The sequence below is a fragment of the Beta vulgaris genome, chromosome 5, assembly GCF_026745355.1.
Source record: "Beta vulgaris subsp. vulgaris cultivar EL10 chromosome 5, EL10.2, whole genome shotgun sequence".
NCBI classification, from domain to species: Eukaryota; Viridiplantae; Streptophyta; class Magnoliopsida; order Caryophyllales; family Amaranthaceae; genus Beta; species Beta vulgaris.
The window spans coordinates 7,792,014-7,813,056 of record NC_079206.1 but is presented as its reverse complement, the minus strand read 5'-3'; the positions used below and the strand labels follow the sequence as shown (position 1 = coordinate 7,813,056).

Below are 21,043 nucleotides of genomic sequence, written 5' to 3'. Positions count from 1 at the left end.
CAACGTAGTTTCACAGTAACTACATTAAGAGGGTTGGTTGTGTTTTTTTAACCAAAAAAAAAAAAGTTAAGAAAGTTGAGTTTGTATAACAATTTATGATTATAGTGTGGCTTCTAGTTCCAAATCTGTGTTTTATAAACTGCCTTTATGTCGTGTGAGTGTATTCTGGTGCATGGGGTGCAATGCAAATCTAAGCGATTTCAAGATTATATTAATTAAAAAAGTTGAGAAAGTATTATGTTTTGAATTTGAAATCCGTTATCGTAAGGAATAAATCTGATTTTCATAATATTTTTGAATTTAGAAAATATATACTTCCTCCGTTTCCCTTGACACGGACTCTTAGGCGAAATTTCTTAAGGTAAGATCAATGCAAAAGATTAGCATATGGGTATGTTCATAAGGAGAGAGAAAGTGAGGCCAAAAAACTAAAAAAAGGAGTGGAATGGGGCTCCATATTACCACCACTACCGAGTCACTGCCACCACCACCACCGAGACTACCACCACCACTAAGGCACTACCACCACCACCATCGAGGTACTACCAGCAACCACCCAGCAGCAACGACAACCCCCTCCCCCATCCCTGCCAGCACAGCAATCCCCCACCCTCCACCCAGCAGACCCCCACCCCTTCGATTTCGAACCTCTAACCCCCTTCCGCTTTGATTTCGAACCTCTGACCCCACCATCGCGCCCTTTGATAAAAATTTCTATGGTGGTTAGGGTTTGAGTTCGTGACTTGATGGTGGTTTTGTAGTGGATAGGTGGTTCGTGGTTTATGGTCTCGTGGTTGGCCGGTGTTCGTGTGTGGTGGTTTGGTGGTCACGATGGAATAGGTTGGTGGTGGTGGTCGTGTTCTATGTCTTTGTAATTGTTGCGGTGGGTTGGTGGTGGCCGATTGGCTGGTGGTCTGTAAGGTGGTTTGGTGGTCACGATGGAGTGGGTTGGTGGTGGTGGTCGTATTTGTGGTTGTTGCGATGGGTTGGCTGGTGGTTGTTTGAGGTGGTACCGGTGAAACGAGGTGGTGGTATGGTGGTGCTAGTGACCGTAGGTGGTGGTTTGGTGGAATGGGGTTGGTCAATGTTGGTCAAGGTTGGTATTGGAGAGGGAGGAGGATGAAGTTTTGGTAGATTAATGTTGGTTAGGTTAGATTAAGGGAGATTTAATTAGTTTAAGTAAGGGTATATGTGTAATTTTACACTCTAAATTTTTACCAAAAATAGAAAGAAGAAAAGTGTTGCATTTAATTTGAAACATCCGTTTTTAGAAACTGTTGCATTTAATTTGATACGGAGGAAGTATTAATTATCAAGAATAATTAGTATTTATTAAAAAAATACAATTAATTATCAAGAATAATTAATTGAGAAGACATGATTATGGGTTTACAGGCATATTTATAGAGCTTTGAATTAGTCGTCTATAACAAGTTGCTTATAATATTTGGTAACTTGGTAAGTACGTTTTGCCTCTACTTTGTATTCTTTTGTCAATTGGCAAGAAGGAAAATTTATGTACAACTTCGTATCCCCCTGAGTTGAAGTGATCCAATTTGGTCAGTAAAGAGCAATACAACAACAACAACAAAATGACTTGGGATCGACGAACCTAAGTCATCATAAAAGCTCATTTTCTTGACAATATTATGACGGCAATAGAGAAAAAGACGGTTTTAACCAAAATTAGATAGTACTAGTAAAGCATATTACACAGGGAGAAATCTTAAAGAACACAAAAATGGAGGCGTGAAAGATTCTTAAAAAACAAAGGGAGAATAGAAAAAATTACTTGTTTACATTATTCCATAACCAATTTTCTGAATTTTCCATGAACGATAGACGACCATGCAAAATTTCATCAAGATCAACCGTAGATAAGTCATGGCCACCATCAACCACGCGGCTACTACAAACAACATGATTGCCTCCATGACTAACACCACCACAACTTTCAGGTCGTAGTCGAACATCACTCATCGGAGTAGGAGTGTAGGACATGGCTTACGCTTCGTCGTCGAAGCGTAAGAAGGATCTTCAATCCATGCAAGTGAAGAGTTTTTTCCCGTTAAGCTTTGTACCGTAGTTTTGAACTGTTTAGGCTCAACTATGACATGACGAGTTTGAATGAGCGTTACCTTCGTAGGCTCAACTTCTTTACCTCTATTATCCATACCACAATTTTTCTATTATGTTGTGTACTAATGCTTGATTAGCTTCTTTTGTAATTTTGAAGTCTTTTTTTTTGTTGAGTATACGACTAGATATTTGCTATACCAATATAATTATGAGGAGCTGGGGTTTACATAACTTGGGCGTTAAAAAGAGAGAAGATGGATGTTGAAGATGCTACTTTATTGACCAAAATTAGTACTTAATGAAAGACGAAATAGTCAATGATTTACGAAAACAGTCTTTTGTGGGTCAACTTCTTAGCACCCGCTCTAGCAAGTTGAAGAGCTTCTAAACAAAATTGAAATTTCAAGGAATACGATTTTGCGCAAGTGGTGTGAAACTCTCAAACCTATTAATGATGAGATGACAAACCCAATCGTTTTCAATTTGCAAATATATTTATAATTAGTTGAACTAGCTATATATGTTGTGATATATAAAACTGTTAATGCATATAAAGTTAGGCAAAATTGGCCTCGACATCACACACTATGGCGTGGTTGCACTCAACACCACAAATTATGACGCAATTGCACCCAACACAACCAAGTTTGACTAGTAGACAAAATACATAAAACTATTGGACTAGGTGCAGTTAGTGGCATAAATGATTTCTTGCTGACGGCAAAGAATACGTGTTAATTTTGCTTTCCCATTTTTTTTTCTTTCATTTATCCTATTTTTAATTGATTATAAGCCTCGGTTACATCAACATATGTCGAGAAAAGTCAGCTCGGCGTCGTATATGACATTAACTGCACCTATGCCAGTAGTTCGTGCGTGGTGTTTGGCTACTAGTCAAATTTAGTGGTGTTGGAGCCTGGATGCACCGGCTCTATAATTTATTATCGTCTTGAGGCCAATTTTGAGTATAAAGTTTAGTTTTCAACTATTAAATACTATAAGGAAATTTGTCAAAATGTATATAATTATTTTGTAAAAAAAACTACCAAATTTTTTTATAAGAAATTACCTTATATAGTATTTTTATTTATTTATATTGCAAACCACTACTTTATATTGGATTTTGGATTGTCAACCTATTTTCCAGTGTTGACCCCTATGTGACTTGCACATGACGATAATTTTTCCTATTTTGTCCTATTTCCTCCTCTTTAAGACTATATAATTAAAATATAGTGATATATTGGCCTAAATTATAATAAAGTGATTATTACAACATTTTGGATGCACGATATGAATAAATGACTTACAATTCTTTTGTTTTAACACCAAATTAATAACACATATAGATTGATCATACAAATTATCACTTTCACCTGAAAACATAACAATGTCTTATTCTTACCATCTGATAAAAGTTGGCCTGGGCAGTGGGCACCTCAGGGCATTGCTTGATCAAGTCACTCGCTAGTTCAGTTTAGAAAAATAATATATTTTAAAAGCTGCTCCCTCCATCCCACTCAATTCCTTATTACATTTAAAATTTAAATGATAAGTTGTTGGTTAATTATTAAATTTTATATTATTCAAAATTTAGATATGATATGAGTTACTGGAGTATTACTTTATATAGAGGAGAGCTGAGGGAAAAGTAGAAAGATGTAAATAATAGCTAGTGAATAATATTCAAAAATAGAAGTATATGGTGGAGCAAATGAATATAGGAGTCTAAAGAGCTAGTAATAATGTAGAACAAAGGATATATAATTTTTTTATAGATAATTCCTCCATTCTTATAAGTGTTACATTCACTTTTACGTAATTTAATGTGCTTATTATCTGTCATTTTATATATATTTAATTCCATATAAATAAAGATATAAAAGTTGATATTTTGAAAGTATATATACATTGAGACAAATCTAGCTAATAAGATCCCACTTGATAGAAATTTATATAATAGTGAGAAAAAATAGTCAAATAATTTAATTGATGAATAGTATCAATATACTCAACGTAACACTTACGTAAAAACGGAAGAAGTATATATTAAGGAAAATACAGCAAGTTACATAGTAAGATTTCTTTTCATACATTATTAATAAAAGAATATCGCCGACATGGAGCATAAGAATAAGCGTATATATGCATGTAGTAGCTAGTTGTTTACATCGTTTTGAGCCCAATTATGTAACTCTTCCATGAGAGGCAATCCTCGTAACATCTCATCAAGATCAGCCGTCGACAAGCAAGTGAAGCCACCATCAACATCGCAACTACAATCAACAAAATCATTCCCTCCATGGCTAGCGCTGCCATCACTAGGTTGTCGTTGTTGTGGTTGCAGCTCTAGCCCTGGATCTACCTTACGCTTATTCCCACTTAGAGAAAAAGCGTAAGAAGGTCCTTTAACCCACGCGACAGAAGAGTTCTTTCCCGTTAAGTTTTGCACCATAGACTTGAAGTCCTTAGCTTCAACTATAACATTACGGGTTCCAATAAACGTTACCTTTGTAGGCCTAACATTGTTACCCTTTTTATCCATATTGTATTGTATTAATAATTGTTCTCTTGTTTGTCTTTGTAAATCTAATCTTTTATTGTTGTTGGTTTTTGCTTTCTTTGCAAAATTTGAGGAGATGAAATATATATATTATTGCGCACCTATGTTTGTGCGGGTCTGACTTTAACATGAAATCAGCTACGTACGTACGCACGCCGATAGAGAGACGAAGTTGGAGTTGACCAACATCAGAAAATCATGCAAAAACGAAGGTGTTCATGATTGACGAGGTAATTCCCTTGTTGGTCAATATGGTCATTTTCTAACAAGTTGAAGAGCTTCTAAACAGAAATGAAATATCACGATTCACGGAATACGATATTGTGTGCAAGTGGTATGAAAATCTCAAACTTATTAATGCTACGATGACAAACTCATTATTTTCAATTTGCCATATTTGTTAGTAGTTGAATTGTCTATGTAGTCATATATAGAAATGTTACGCAATAATGCATGTAAAATTTAGTTTTCAACTATTAAATACTATCAGGAAAATTTGTCAAAATTCATCTAATCCTATCAACTCTATTTTTTTTTTTTTTTGTCACAAACTACTTTATATGATTTTTTTTTTTATTGCAAACTACTACCTTATATTGGATTCTCGACTATTGATAATCTATTTTGCAGTATTGACCCTAAGTGATTTGAACATGATCATGATTTTTTTTTCTTTTTTGTCCTATTCCCTCCTCTCTAAAACCCTATTAAAAAATAATATTGATATTATCGACATTCATTATAATAAAGTGATTAAGTTGCAACATTTTCAATGCATGATATAAATAAATTTAAACGACTTATAATTCCTTTGTTTTTTCACAAAATTAACAACGCATTACACATCTAGATTAATCTTAAATTTGTAATAACTCTCAACTGAAAAAAATTATAATGATTTTTGCACCACTTGACAAAAGTTTGGGACAAAACAATTCAGGCCACATTTATCAAGTCCGTCATTAGTTTTTTTTTTTTTTCCTAAGTAATTGATAGAATATATTAACACCAAAACTCATTCACAACCAAAACCTATTTAGGGGGAAACAAACAAAGTAGGTTGGACCCTCCTTTCTAAACAAGCAACAAACTAATTACACCTCCACAACAGAAACACGACGACAAACAACACGACTACTAGAAGAACAATAACTAATATAGAACATTAAGATCATTCCTCGATTCAGTCACTAGTTTATTTTTTAAATAAATAATCTAAAGCTAGCTTTTTTTTTTTGAGGGGATCTAAAGCTAGCTTCCTCCATCCCACAGTATTCCTTACACTTATTAAGAAACTTAGTTTAGTTACATGATAAGTTGTATAATTATCAAATGCTATACTTCTTCCGTTTTTTAAAGAATGTAACATTTTCCTAGTACACGCTATCCAATACACTACTTTGATCCTTAATATCTTTAATTTTGTATAAGTAAAAATTACAAAAAGTTGATATTATGAAAGTATGGATTAAGACGAATCAAATTAAATAAAACCCTTTTTCTTGTACATTTGTGATAGAATATTAGATAAGGTTGATAGATGGACATTGGTGACGATGCAAATGTTGCATTCTTTAAAGAATGTAGGATGTATCATTCAAGTTTTATATGTGATGTGAGTTAGTGGAGTATTACTTTATTTAGAGGAGAGATTGGAAATTAGAAAGATTTAAATAATGATTAATGATTAATATCGAAAAATAGAAGTGTAAAGAATAATGTGATCTAGCAAATGAATATAAAAGTCTATTAAAGAGTAATGTAGAACGAAGAAAATATTTTTTTATGAATATATACTATGGTCTATGGCAAATACAACATTTTACATAATAACATTTCTTTTCATACATTAATAGAAGAATATGGTCAAAATCTGGCATAAAGACCATGTATGCATGTAGAAGCTACATGTTTACATCACTCATCAGCCCAATTATGTAACTCTTCCATGAGAGGCGATCCTCGTAACATTTCATCAAGATCAGCCGTCGACAAGTAAGTGAAGCCACCATCGATGCCACCACTACAATCAACAAAATCATTCCCTCCATGGCTAACGCCGCCATCACTAGGTTGTCGTTGTGGCTGCAGCTCTAGCCCTGGATCTACCTTACGCTTCTTCTGGCTTAGAGAAAAAGCGTGAGAAGGCCCTTTAACCCATGCAACATAAGAGTTCTTTCCCGTTAAGCTTTGCACCATAGACTTGAAGTCCTTAGCTTCAACTATAACATTACGGGTTCCAATAAACGTCACCTTTGTAGGCTTAACATTGTTACCTTTTTCATCCATATTGTATTGTATTAACAATTGTCTCTTAGCTTGTTTGTCTTTAATTTCTGAGTAAATCTAATCTTTTATTGTTGTTTTGTTTTTCTTTGGTTACCAAGTTTGAGGAGATGAAATATATATATGAATTGGTGGCAGGCTATCAATTATTGCGCACGTACGTTTGTGCGGGTCTCATTTATCATGAAATAAGCTAGTAAAGAGATGAAGTTGGAGTTGACCAACATAAGAAAATCATGCAAAGCTAAGGTGTTCATGATTGACGAGATAACTGCCAATTGTTGGTCAGTTTTTAACAAGAAGTAGCTAGAAGAAACGTTGAAAAAGCCAGCCTTTTCCTAGCAACAAGTTGCACAAAGGCTTGAAAGGTACGACCGTACGAATATAGAGCCATTAGATTTAGAGTACGAGGGGCTGGTAGTACGCCACATAAATTAAAGTCTTGAATTTGTTACTCGAGATGAGGGGCATTTTCAATATTTTCTTCTTTTCTTCCCTCCTTTCCTAGTTCAATATCATCATTTCACCAATTATTGGTTATCAATCCAGTGTTATCGACGACAACCATTATTTGGGGCATTAGACATTACCATAATTATCATGTCAAGTTGTCAACCATAAATATTACGGAAAATGTTTGGGTGATTGTATAGGTTGGTAACATTAACAGAACAGTCACAAGAGAAATAGAGTAAAAGTGATATTAAATTCAATAATTTAATAAGACAAAATGTGTTTATAACTATTGCATATGTTTTCTCTCTATCTCTTTCATAAAAAAATGTCAACCTTTATAATCACTCTATCACCTAGACATAATCTCGTCATTGGGTCTGTACACAAGCCCATGTCGGAGGAGACATTAACCACATACAAGGTTGGCATTTGGCAGGATTCCGTCCTAAAACTAATTATTGGTGATAGGTGGAGTAACCCACAACCTATATGTTAGTCAATCTCTCTCTAATTCTTTCTTCAATGTGGGACATTATTTCTCACCTTGCATGTGATTATACTCTTAAGTCTTAACACTCCCTCTCATATGTGAGCCACCTTTAATCTTGCAATCTAGATAGGTCATGACATCTTCGTTGGACCTTCTCTAGACTTTCAATATGGGTCGGGTGGGATCCTTGGGGGTGATCACAATTCTGTTGGGCTTACTTGTCCCAAACATATCTTCAACACCCACAACAAGAATGCGCGCTTTTAGCGTCTGAATTTACCGTCCGGCACCGTAAGCGGACGGTAAATTCAACATTACCGTCGGATAACAATTAGACGCAAATTAGAGTCCCTTTTTTTATAATTAGCGTCCGTCTATGGAGCGGACGCAAATTACCGTCCGTTTTGCGAAAATTAACGTCCGACTTTTAATCGGACGGTAATTAGCGTCCGAGTTTGATTAATTAGCGTCTGAAAAGGCGGACGCTAATTATAATCCATATTAAAATAAAATCGACCATATACCCGTTCAAACACGTGGCAGCCCTTTGCTTTATAACCCGTTCATTCTCCTCATATACGCGGCCTCTCTCACTCAAACCCTAACTCCCTCCTCATTCTCTCTCTCTCACTCATACCCTAACTCCCTCCTCATTCTCTCTCTCTCACTTACGCGGCCTCCCCCCCCTCTCTCTCACTTACGCGGCCCTCCCTCCCCTCTCTCTCCTCTTTGAACCCTAAACCCCTAATCCCCTCTTCGGATCTAACCACCATTGTCGAATCCCTGCCATCCTCCATCGTTTTTGTCGCCGCCGAAAGTGTTCGTCTCTCAGCATCGAAGATCTCCGCTCAGCATTGAAGATCCGGTGGGTTTTCTGGTTTTTTGGTTCGTGGGGTGGGTGAATTTTCTGGGTGGGTGGGGTTTTTATTTAAATTTTTTTTATATATATTTTTCGATATTTTTTTTTTAGGGGGTCAGTATTGTGGTAGATCTAAGTGTTTTTAAGAATATCTTTGTCCTTTTTTTCTAAAAAAAAATTCTATCTTCCGCTATAAAATATTTGTATATATTTCAGTTTGATTTTTTTTAAAAAAAATTTGGGTTTTGTGGTTTTATAATTTCGTTTTTTAATTTTAATTTCGTTTTCTGTTTTTTTTTTTTAAATTTATTTTCTATTTTGATTTTTCGTACTTATTTTTTGTCATTCTGATTTTTTATTATGGAGTTCGGATTTGATTAATTTTTCAGTGGTTATTTTTTTTTGTTAATTTGGTTAATTTTGGTTAATCTCGTTTAATTATGCTTGGGTTAAATTTTGGTGTTAATGTTTTGTTGTTTTAATTCTATTTGCAGATTTGGTGTTGCAGATATTGTGGTTGCAAATCAGATGTGTTCAAGGATTATTTGAAGAGATTAAATCCAAATATTAGTTGAGTAGATGTTTTTTTTTTGATAAGTGAATAGAAGTATTTTTGAAATACTGTCTTCCATATGAGAAGAGATTGGTTTTGTTTCATATTGTAGTTGATGTAATTTTTTTATTTAACATTTTAGTTCAAGTAATTTTGTTCTAGATATACTAAGGGATGTAAATAATTGCATTTACCATAATAATTAATAAGAAGTACTTCCATTTATGTTTCATTTTCATGTTTCAATTCCAATGTTTTTTCTTTTCATTTTGTGTTCACAGTATTAAGAGAAAATGAAACTATTAGCGTTGATGTATTGGGCATATTGCACTGGACATTTAGCGTCTGATTTTTGCATTTAGCGTCTGATTTTCAGACGCTAATTAGCATCTGAAAATCAGTCGCTAAATGGAAAAATCGGACGCTAAAATTTTAAGTAAAATTTTTATAAAGTTGATATTTAGAAACTTGAAAATATAGGCCAAGATGAATATAACAAGATTCACATGATTATATTTTTCCTTTCGTTAATTTTTACAAATTATGGTCAAAACAGGAGTGGATGAAACATAATAAGTATTTTGGACCTTTTTTTAGGAAAAATCAATGACGTTCAATTTAACTCCCACGCACCAAAACCTATACCGTGTCATATCAAAACTATTTTTTACGCATTCATTGGAGATCTATAAGTTGTATTAAGAGAATTGGAGTTGACTCTAATGATGAATTTTTCTATCTCTCATAGTACTCTAGATTCAATTTCTATCCTAATCAATTTGCTCCTGATAAGGGCTTTGCGAGGGAGGATCTTTTCTTAACTATTTTTGGAAAATGGTTATAGCAAAAGAAAGCCTTAAATTGCAACAAAGGCACTTGCATCCTTATCCTTTGGAGATTGATACAATTGCTCACTAAAAATAAACAATTGAGAAATAATATATTCTACTGAATTGGACTCCACTTGATATTAACGTCTATCTCTAGTGGGTAGATTACTTGGTGGGTCAACAAAATTTTTTCCTTATCCCTTCGACTTAGAGGTAATCAACATGGATCGCTTCCAAAAATAGACTGATTTTGGGCACGACATTTAGGCACATGGTAAGGTGATGCGGCCCGATTTTTAGGGCAAAAAATCTGGGCCATGAACGATTTAAATATGAAAACTAGGCTATTATTTTACCGGTCCGAAAATGACCTAAAAAACCCACATGACCCGGCCCAAATCAATGGGTTTTGGCGAGAAAATTTCGATTCGAGATTTTAGCTAAAAAAACGAGACACTTTTTTTAACCAAAGTCCAATCCAGCCCATAATCACCTCCTCTATTATGACTCCTCAGTCCTCCCCCATCCCACAAACAACTGCTCGAATATCATAATTGCATTTTTGCCTCCCCTTCTCAGTTCTCAATTCTCGTTTCCTCTTGCTAGTATCTTAAAATTAACAACTTCTAGGTAAGAGCAATTTCCTACGTTCAAACAAACAATCACTAAGATTTGAATAGCTTCATCTAAGTTACCTTATACCAATGCTGCGCACTAAACCCATAGAAACAAGTTCTTCCATGGCATGCCAGGTGGTCTCCAAGGATATGGTTGTGTCAATTTCCAGCATACCATCTTTATCCAGCGTACTCGCTGTAGTACAACTCCTGTGAGATCATTGTATAGGAAAAAATATAAGCTTTGCATCACCAATAATAAGAGTTGATATGTTAACTCAAATGACCCCTCTGAAAAGCTAAGTGAAGGATATATTCATTAACAAAATTTACTGAACTGAGGTTGGCTAAAACTTCAAAATGCACTACACTTCACAACAAATTAAATTCTGGCTTAAAGATCAGTATCTAAATTTGGACAAACTATTGATGTTTGATTCTAGACATGCACGGTTCTTGACAATTTAAAATCATTTGCTAGACTAAAATTATACAAGTCTAAGCAATCTTATAGTATAAGAGTTACGACTGTTAATAGACTATTGTAAAGTTGATCGAGCTACAAGGAAGTCATTTCTTAGAACCCTAATTTGAGCAACAAGAGCAAGAGTATGACGAAACTCATAGGCCTGGTTGCCAAAAAGTGTCAAGAACCAATGACAGAGACACAGAGTCATCAAAATTAAGTGACTAAAAGATCCATTGCCACCACAAGTGAATGCCCCAACATATTGTTGGGATAAGGAATCGAGGATTCGAACCTTGGGGGCCTGGAAATTGGGGTGGTACTCCACTAAACTACCACCTTTCCCTCCGAGCGGAATAAATTTTATGCCAGTAAGAAAACAATACTATACATTAAAAAATAAACAAAATATCATTTTTATCTAACCTTGCAAGGAAATCCATTGGCATTCGTCTTCCAATAACAGTAGTACTTAAATTTATGACAAAATCATGAGGCAAAAATTATTAAATGTCTAATACTTCCTTCTTTAGGCACTTATATATAAGCTCTTTATTAGAGGAAACATAATCTTGATGCAACAAGTTAATTCACTTCAGCTACTTTCTCAACTATGTTTGCAAATTATAGCCTGATGATAATGACCAAACATAGTACTAAATATTATCAATTGCGAAGAAAAAAGAACTACATGGATCTTATGTCCCACATTACATCTTATCTCGCATTTTTAAGACTTCTCATTATATTATTTAAGGTACATGTGAATATATATTGACGACATAGCAAGATTAAAAGGTAGTGAAACACAAGGTAAGACATTATATGAGGCATATGATCTCGACCGAAAAACAATATGCATGTTTAATTAAGATATCATAAAAATTATATAGACAAAAATTGCAAAACATTGATTCGATCATATCTTAAAAAACAAATGGAGTAAAAACAATTACAAGTATATGTAAGTATGTAACCACAAGTCCACAATTAATTTCCAGCCAACATCATGTGACAATATGCATCTGTTCATAAACTCAAAGCTCGCTATGCACAAAAAAGTTAAAAACTTTTAAAACAAAGAAAACTTACTTGGTGAGATCGTACCATCATCCACTCGGTATATTTTCATTAGCCCGCAAAACTCCCACATCAAAAGGCCAAACGCAGTCAATTAATATCATCAAGTTACAGCAGAAAAGAGTCAAAAGACCACTGCACTGATCTGTACATTTGTACATGAGGTACCTCCCTAACATTTTAGTTACAAAAATAGGAGCAGTCAGCAGAGCAAACAAAAGCTTTCTGTTCATATGCAAAGCATTCTGCATTTCTGCTCCTTAGCCTGATGCTGGTACGCCACCATATTCCACTAGAACAAAACACGATAGCAACATCATTTTGCATAATTTTAATTCATCCAACTCCTGTATCAAGGAGGGAAGATTTATAAACAAGAGAAATCTCAAGCTATCTACATTATAGTTTCTTACCGGACAACTCTCCCTGATATTATCACACTTATGCCTTGCACCTCCTCGATGCCCCCCAACATCCATAGCGTATCAAAGTTGTTCCTAACCAGAAGTAGAGTTTGTTTCGAGCAAGAAACTAAACTGAAGTTGCAGGTTACTGGTATACGTATATCTAAGAAAAACACACACAGAAAAAGGTGACTTAGCTTCAAATACAATATTAGTACACGAAAAAAGAGCACCACAAATTATGCTGAATAGCCTAAAAAAGTTAAACCCTTATGGTGAGGAATCAATAATTTAATTTCCACAGTTAGGTGTGCAAGCATTATTTATCTATACACATCTTACCCAATCATGCTTCTATAAGGCATGCCATTCTTTACTGAAGTGATAAAGGTCGTGCACTCGTGCTTCATCAGTTTAACAGCTCATGCTCATCTGATAAGCACCTTACAGCTCTCTTAGCTGAGTTTTTGGTAAAGCAAATCATGAGGCAACAATATTATGGATTGTCACCATGCAGAACTTTAGCTGCAATCTACTGCAGACTCCGAAATACAAAGGCGGTGATAAAATGAATGCAGAATCTTGAGTTGCTTATGTCAACCTTAATCCCTAGGCTTTGCTGGCACAAGCAATAATGTCGTATAATTTTGAGACAAGGAGGAAGAATAAGGCAACAAATACGGCTTCATGGTAAGATACAGAGCTCATGCTGATTGCTGACTTTGCACAACGATTTTTTTGTCTAAAGGTACACAAGCAAGGACCGCAGTTTCCAGAAAATAACGTTACAAACAACTTGACCCTACATTTTAAAAACAATGTCCCACTAACAACTCATTCTTCTCCCCTCAAAAAAACAACTCAATCTTCTAAACTAATATCAGCCTTCTGTAACTAAGTTTAAGACCATGGTAGCAGTTACTTTACACGATTGACTACGAAAGATTCGAGGGAACTTTAACAGCAGAAACCATCATCGTAATAACCCGACTTAAAGAAAGCATGTCAGTTTATGAATAGATACATTAAGCTACACATAACTCTCATTACACATGTCAGTTTACTATTTGATTATATCATCCAAGCAAGATACTGTCCCAAACCATTCAGTATTAGCAGCAGCACCTCCTAGAGGAGTATGGGCAGTAACACAGATCCCGTACTTCTGACAGAATTTCACTAGTGAATCACGTTGGAAATAAGGATGTGTTTCAATCTGGTTCACAGCAGGCTTGATTTTGGAATATGCTAAGCAATCTCATGTCAGAAAGACATCATAGTTGCTGCACGTAATTTGTTTAGTAATTAGTTTAATGTTAATCAGAATGCTATTAATTAGCACTAGAGATGAATGTAACCTTGACAAACTGTTAGTGTTCACACTCGAAGCTTCACTAAACAGTGAACACCAAATTTCAATGGCAGAAGATCTAAAGCATTATGGACTTCATCTCTTTTCAGTTTCTCGGAAAAAGCAAGCATATGGACAAAAAATTCATCATTATTGTGTGGAAAATTCAACAAAAAATTCAACAAAAAACAAGGGTTGTGTTGTCTAGGTGCTAGTGTGCTACATCCTAGTGGACAAAAGGTTGCCTACAGATATAGCAGGCAAATGGCAAAGAATCTTCGTCACCTCTTATGCTCAGCATTGTCTTAATTCATCACTATGGCCTCCCAAAGCTAAATTTCTTTTTCTTAATTTTTCCACATCGTCCCATTCCTTCTCCATTTGCCATCCAGATTTGTAGTCACCTCGATCGTGCATGAACTTACATGAGTCACCATAGCCACAGTAGCCCGTTTCTTTGTAATCCTTACAGATGTCAGGTTGGAAGTCAAATCTAGCAGATACTCTAATATGAGCTGAGGCCCTAAGAGGTCCATGAGCCCCACCAGCTTTCTCGGCAGCAAGAGTTTGCTCACGACGGAAACCCGCTCTGTAATCAGTGTAACTGTTGATACCCTTATAGACCTTTCCATCACCAGATGTCTTACTCTTACCCTTACCCTTTAAGGCTTCCTCTGCTTTCTTGAGAGCTCTCTCTCGAATAGCCCTGGCATCTCTTGAGAAGTCTGTCTCAGTTTCGAGAGTGGCTGTTGCTTTGCTATCATTCTGTACCTGAATCTCTTTAGAAGATTCGTACTGAAACAGGACATTCTTTGAGCTCTTGGTTGATTCAGCAGAAGCTGATCGTTTGGATGTCCCGGAAGAAAAGTATAATTTGTTGTCCGACATATCAGCCCTTTTAGCAGTATGTAACACGGAACTCTCCTTATCATCATCTTCAACTTCATCTAGAGCTGAAGGTCGTTTCCTAATGTTCTTGTTCTTCATTGGTTTTCTAACAAAGTTGCATACTGCCCAACAGAAAGAAGTCCAGCTACAATTAGAGCATAAAACATGAAAATAACCAATGGAACTCATGAACAGGCCCGTCCCTGAGCCAGGAGGTCATTCATTACTGATTTCCAGCCACAACACTTGAAAAATTAATCTCATGAAATTAAACAAGAACAAGTGAACACAAATATGCGCATCTACAAATTGTAACATAAATTTTCTTATCATGAAACAAACAAACATGAATTAACAAGTTATACCAGAAATTCATTCGAATCATAAGTTTATAACATGTAAATTATCACTAAAAACATGAGATAGCATGTATGAGAAACAAAAAATAAGTTGAATCCATGAAACAAATAGCATAAAACCAATCGCATGAATAATCACATCAAGTATATCTCAAAAATCGCAATTCCACACCAAAATCCGCAACAAAACAAGTAGATTCATCTACAGAACAAAACAAGAACCTGGAACGAGCTTCTGCAATTCGAGCTTTGCGTATGAGTCTGACATTGAGAGGTTCCAGATTCCAGAGGTTCTAAAGGAATTCAATTTGCTTTGCTTTGCTTTGCTTATGAGTTGAGCACCGGCACCGTGAGCGTTTTTGGAGTGTTACTCGCATATAGGCTATATATACCTAATTACCTATGTAGTTTAAGACTATATAAGACTATATGCGAGTAAGGAACAGAAAAGGTAAAGTACTAAATACCGTATAAAAATACAATGTATTTAGGACGTTAGTAAAAATATTTAGGGCGTCAAATAGCAAAACTCATTTTTTTTTATGCACAACACCCGAAAATGTAACATAAATTGACGAGTTTATCTCTATTATATAAGCAAAGTGATGAGCTACGGTGTCGTCTTGTAAAATTACTGTTCTACCATTTACTTATTAAAAAAATGCTATCTATAAAATATTCAATTCTTTCTTGATCTATATTTATGTGTAATAACTAATAAGGAAACTTAAGATTATTGTTTAATTTATAATAAAATATAATGTACACATAAAATATTTTCCAAAATAATATGCTTAAAAGAGATATTTTTGATTGAAAATGAAATTAATCTAACTAAAGCAATTTCAAACAATTAAAAAGTAAGAACTCATACATTAACATAAATATGCATATGAGACTAGTAATAGCTTATTGTACATCGATGATCTGTTAGAATTCTAAATATTATCATATAAATAGGATTACTATTCCTAGCCTATTATCTCCATCTTATTTTCAATTCAGTTACAATCAGTTGGATTCATGCTCCGTTTGGTAGTGTGTAAAATATTTTCCATGAAAATTAGTTTTCCTTTTCCTCTCATTTTCCGTTATTTGCTATGCTAAGGGGTGTAATTCCTATAGGTGGTTATCTAATCCTTGAGGCTTTTTTGAAGAATTGTGAAGGAAAACCCATTGTGACGGGCTCCATGTTGGTTTGTTACTGAGTTTGGTGAATCTGACGGGGCGTTTGGTATGAGGGATTAGGAGTTTGGGGATTAGAGGATGAGATTGAGAATGGGAGTTAGAAGGTGGGAATTCATTAAATATATCTCAATCCCTTGTTTGATATGTTAGTGGGATTATGTTGGGAATATTATTATCCCATGTTTGGTATGAGGTACTTAAGTAGGGAATATATTGCTAAATTACAAATTTACCCATTTTAATGAAGGATAGCAAAAGAAGAGCAAACAATATTGGTGAATTATATTTTAATAAAGGGTAAATTCGTCTTTTAACATAACTAGAAATAATCCCCCTTCTTAATACATGCCCCCTCCCATGTCTTATTTTGGTGGGATAAGAGGGGTTTAATCTCATTTCCCTTCACATGGGAATTTAGATATACCCTCAAACAAACATGGGATATCTACCCATGGGGATATAATATCTCATTCCAACCCCCTAATTCCCCTAAACAAACACCCCCTGAGGGTATTATAGAAGGACATCCCAATGATTCTCATTTGCTCCAAGTGAAGGTCAAATGGTTAGAGTAAAAAAGAAAGGCAATATAAATCAGATTGATGCATAAAAGGATAATTTTGGTTCTAGAAATAGTTTTATGATTTTATCTTATTTTTGACCTTACTTATCTAATCTTAGGCGGATATATGAAGTTGGTAGATGCAATCCTTAGGTGCGTATGCCTTTTAACATTGATGATAGTTATTAATGTTGCAAACTTCTAAATTTTTGTCAATTTATTTTATCTGATTCTATTTTCTCTACTGTTATTATTAGTTTTTGTTTAGACTAGTGATAATACCTCCATACTCAAATGTGTTGTTTAAGTCTTTTCTTATGTTGCAGATGTTATCAGTTACTAATAAAAAAAATAATATGATGGTTTGGAGATCGTAAAAAGGCTAACTGAACAACGTTTGTATAGTTGCAAGGAGTATCAACTTAAAAAAGATGTACGTAGTACTATAAACTATGCATCATCCTACCCTTTTAAGAGTGGGAAAGGTGTGTTTATAACAATAATTTACATGTGCATTGGGGCGTTGTTGTTGTTGTTAAAAAAAATTATTTCTACTTGCTTTTGCTATTAATCTTCACCTTTCAGCTATTCGCTTTTATGCCTATTATGCAACAAATTATCCATGGCAAGAGCTTTGCCAATAAGAGCTTTGGGAGAGTAGGTTCTTGTTTTCATCATATCTAACGTTTTTTCTCATGGTTTGCATAAAACTAAGGTTTTATAAACAAAATTTCTTTAGTTTAAGAATGAGCTGGTAGGAAGAGCAATGGAGTTTCCTGAAGACCATAATAATGAGTACTGGCATTGATGGCTAATAGTCAATCTAAACTCAAAGTAACAATATTTAATTTTTTGGAAAAAAGTACCTATTAAAATCAAAATTTTGTGAAAAACAACCTAAAAAAAAAGTTGTGAAAAACTACCTAATAAAATACAAAAGTTTGTAAAATACTACCTCCCGTTGGATCTTGACTGTTGACTTCCGTTCTCCGGCGTTGACTTCCCCACGTGACCCCCACAAATCATCCCCCACTTACAGCCACCAAGACACCACCCCCAACCACCAAGACACCACCTGCACTACCCTTAATGCCCCTCGAAACACCCTCCCCTACCCCAGCCACCACCCCTCCCCCACCCCCAGCCACCACCCATTGCGCCACCCAAACCTCCACCCATTACGCCACCCAAAACCCCCAGTCGCGCCACCCAAATGTCCAAACATTAACCCCTCCTCCCACCCCGACACCCAAAACAGCCCAAAAACCCACCCTCCCTTCCCGCAACCCCCCCTCCACTAATTTCCGGCACCCCACGAACCTAATCCCCCACCCAAAACCGCCAATAACCCACAAAAACCCAGAAAACCCGTTAAACCCTAGAAAACGGGTTTTATGGATTTTTATTGGTTATTGGTGGTTTTGGGTGGGGGATTAGGTTAATTTACCTTCTGTCTTTTCTCTTTAAACTTGAAATCTAAACTCTAAAGAATTCTCTTAATTTCAAATTCATTTATTTATTTATTTATTTCTTAAACAAAAATAAATCATATAAAATTAATCAATTGTAAGATAGGCAATAAACTTATGAAGCCGTACCTCCCCATTATTTTCAAGATAGATATCCGGCTAACATCAAAAGAAGTAAATATTAATAAAAATATGTTAAAAAAATTTGCTAATGTAATTGACCATTGTCAATGAAGCAAGAAAGATGATCGATTGAGCAACCCCGGCCCGCAAGAAATTTGGTATTTGAGTGAAATACTTTAAAATTGTATGTGGAGCAATTAACTTAAATTTCAACATTATTCAGACTAATGGAACAAAACAGCTCAAATAAATCAATTATTCCAATATATACCGACATAAAATAATATTGCAAACATGTAAACAACCCAAAAAAAAAAAAACAAAATCTACTAGTAATTTAAATAAGAGTAAGTTAGGGAGTTAGAGGGACGGACTACATTTTAATCAACAACAAAAATAATTCAACACAACTACACTTCAATAAAAACAATAATCCCAAAACCGAAAAATTCAAGAATTAACCCTATTTTCTCTTCACCTGAAAATTATGTTATAGGTTTAGATAATTATAAATTTATAATTATTATACGGAATAGTAGATAATATAAACCAAATAGTCTAAACATAAATATTATATTTAACAATTAATCTCTATTTTTAATATATCTCTCAATCAAAGTCGTATAATGTTTTGTTTATCTTATCAAAATATCTAATGGATATCATTTTTACTTGATATGAATTACTATATTTTTTTTTTTGACAAGAATTACTATATATATTGATAATTAAATTTATACATTGACAAACGTAATGAATAAATTATGCCAAATACTCCCTCCGTTTCCTAAAGATCTTCCCACTTACTGTTCCTACAGATACCAAGGAAAATCAAGTTGTGTGGGGCATGGTGTGAGTAAAGTAGGAGAGAGAAAGGGTTAAAATAAATAAACTAATAAAAAGGGGTTAAAGTAGGAGAGAGAAAATGAGTAAAATTGAATTAATAATGTAATGGTGGACCATATGATAGTGACATGAGAGGGTAAATAAGGAAATTTGTTTTGCCAAATAAGGAATAAAGCAAAAGAAGAAGATCTTTTGGAAACACCCTTAAACGGAAAGTGGGAAGATCTTTAGGAAACGGAGGGAGTAATGAAGAACGAGGGAATTAGTTACCAAGCCAATTACAATAATAATATGGGGTGACAAAGTACCATCATGGAAATTTGCAACAAAAATTATCAAATGAATACAATAATTAAGTATCTGTCAAAAAAAAAAATACAATAATTAAGTGAAACAAGTAAATGTCAATGACATTAGAATAAAAAAAATTAAAAAGAGATGAATGGAGTTATAATGGTTATATAGTGAAATTGTAAGGGAAAATCAAATAAATGCCAAGTAAAAAGACACAAGGGTAGGTTGCCCCACTCACTTAGATAGTCTAAAACTGGCAGACTAAATTGAGCTAGTTGTATCAAATTTACCAGTATAAAAATTCCAAATATTTTGATACAATTATGCTTCCAACACAAACTAGTGATTCCAAGAAGTTTCATAATTCAAAAATCAGTAATCTCACCCACTGCTACTCACTGCCACTAGTTGCTAATTTATTCAACTAACTATTAAAAAAAAACATGGTTGCTAAACGCAGCCTCACTTTACTAACACAGCTTTAACAAAACCCAAAAAACCCTTATTATCATATTCTTTCTAAAAAACCCTTTCTCTCTCTAAAAATATTCTTTCCTCCTCTCTCACTGTTAGATATAAAAAAACTTCATCAAAGATCTACGAATTTTAATGTGATATTCAATGGACCATAATTTTGACCCAATCGAATTTCAATTTGATGTAAGTTGTGAATTTTTTTTTCGCAAATTCAAATCCTGAATTTTTTTCGTAATGCATGATTAGTCTGTTTCGTGTAGACTACACGAAACAGAATCAATTGTTTCGTGTAGATTACACGAAACAGATGATTCCATTTCGTGTAGACTACACGAAACAGATGATTCTGTTTCGTGCAATCTGCACGAAACAATTGGATCCATTTCGTGCACCTTGCACGAAATACCAATTTCGCAACAACGGGTTGAACGAAAATCCAAAAAACTAAGAACACGGTAGAGCGAGTTACAATCCAGAAAACTAAGAACAATTTTGAAGGAAACGAACGAAAATCCAGAAAATCGCAATGAATTTCGCAGTTTCCTTCAAAATTGTAACTCGCATTTTCATCAATTAACTGGGTAAACGCCATAGAAACAGTAGAGGGAGAACGTAGAGAGAAATTACACTAACGAATTTGGGGTAAAGGATCTAAATTTATCAATTTTCCAACATTGCATAAAGATTAAAGAGATTGCAAACGAATTTGGGGTATAATGGTAGACGAATTTGTGAAATTTCGTGAATTAGAAATGAGGAAATGAACCAGAAATTTTCGAAGAGGAAGAGGGTGATGAGAGAGG

The 21,043-nt window shown here is 34.6% G+C and overlaps 3 protein-coding genes across 3 annotated transcripts; all 3 read right to left on the bottom strand.

The window, feature by feature from the left end:
* Positions 1–4,198: 4,198 nt before the first annotated feature.
* LOC125497436 (VQ motif-containing protein 10-like) lies at positions 4,199–4,672 on the bottom strand. The gene has a single exon (XM_048644316.2). It carries the CDS (start codon positions 4,622–4,624, stop codon positions 4,238–4,240), a length of 387 nt encoding a protein of 128 aa, XP_048500273.1. The 5' UTR covers positions 4,625–4,672; the 3' UTR covers positions 4,199–4,237.
* Positions 4,673–6,559: 1,887 nt separating this feature from the next.
* Positions 6,560–6,931, bottom strand: LOC125497942 (VQ motif-containing protein 10-like). The gene has a single exon (XM_048645662.1). The coding sequence runs from the start codon at positions 6,929–6,931 to the stop codon at positions 6,560–6,562; it is 372 nt and encodes a 123-aa protein (XP_048501619.1).
* A 7,165-nt stretch (positions 6,932–14,096) lies between these two features.
* On the bottom strand, positions 14,097–15,662 carry LOC104892525 (zinc finger CCCH domain-containing protein 1). The gene is given in 3 exon segments (XM_048645033.2): positions 14,097–14,343; positions 14,346–15,044; positions 15,504–15,662. Coding segments are annotated over 3 exon segments (828 nt in total). The 5' UTR covers positions 15,550–15,662; the 3' UTR covers positions 14,097–14,260.
* Between the last annotated feature and the right edge of the window lie 5,381 nt (positions 15,663–21,043).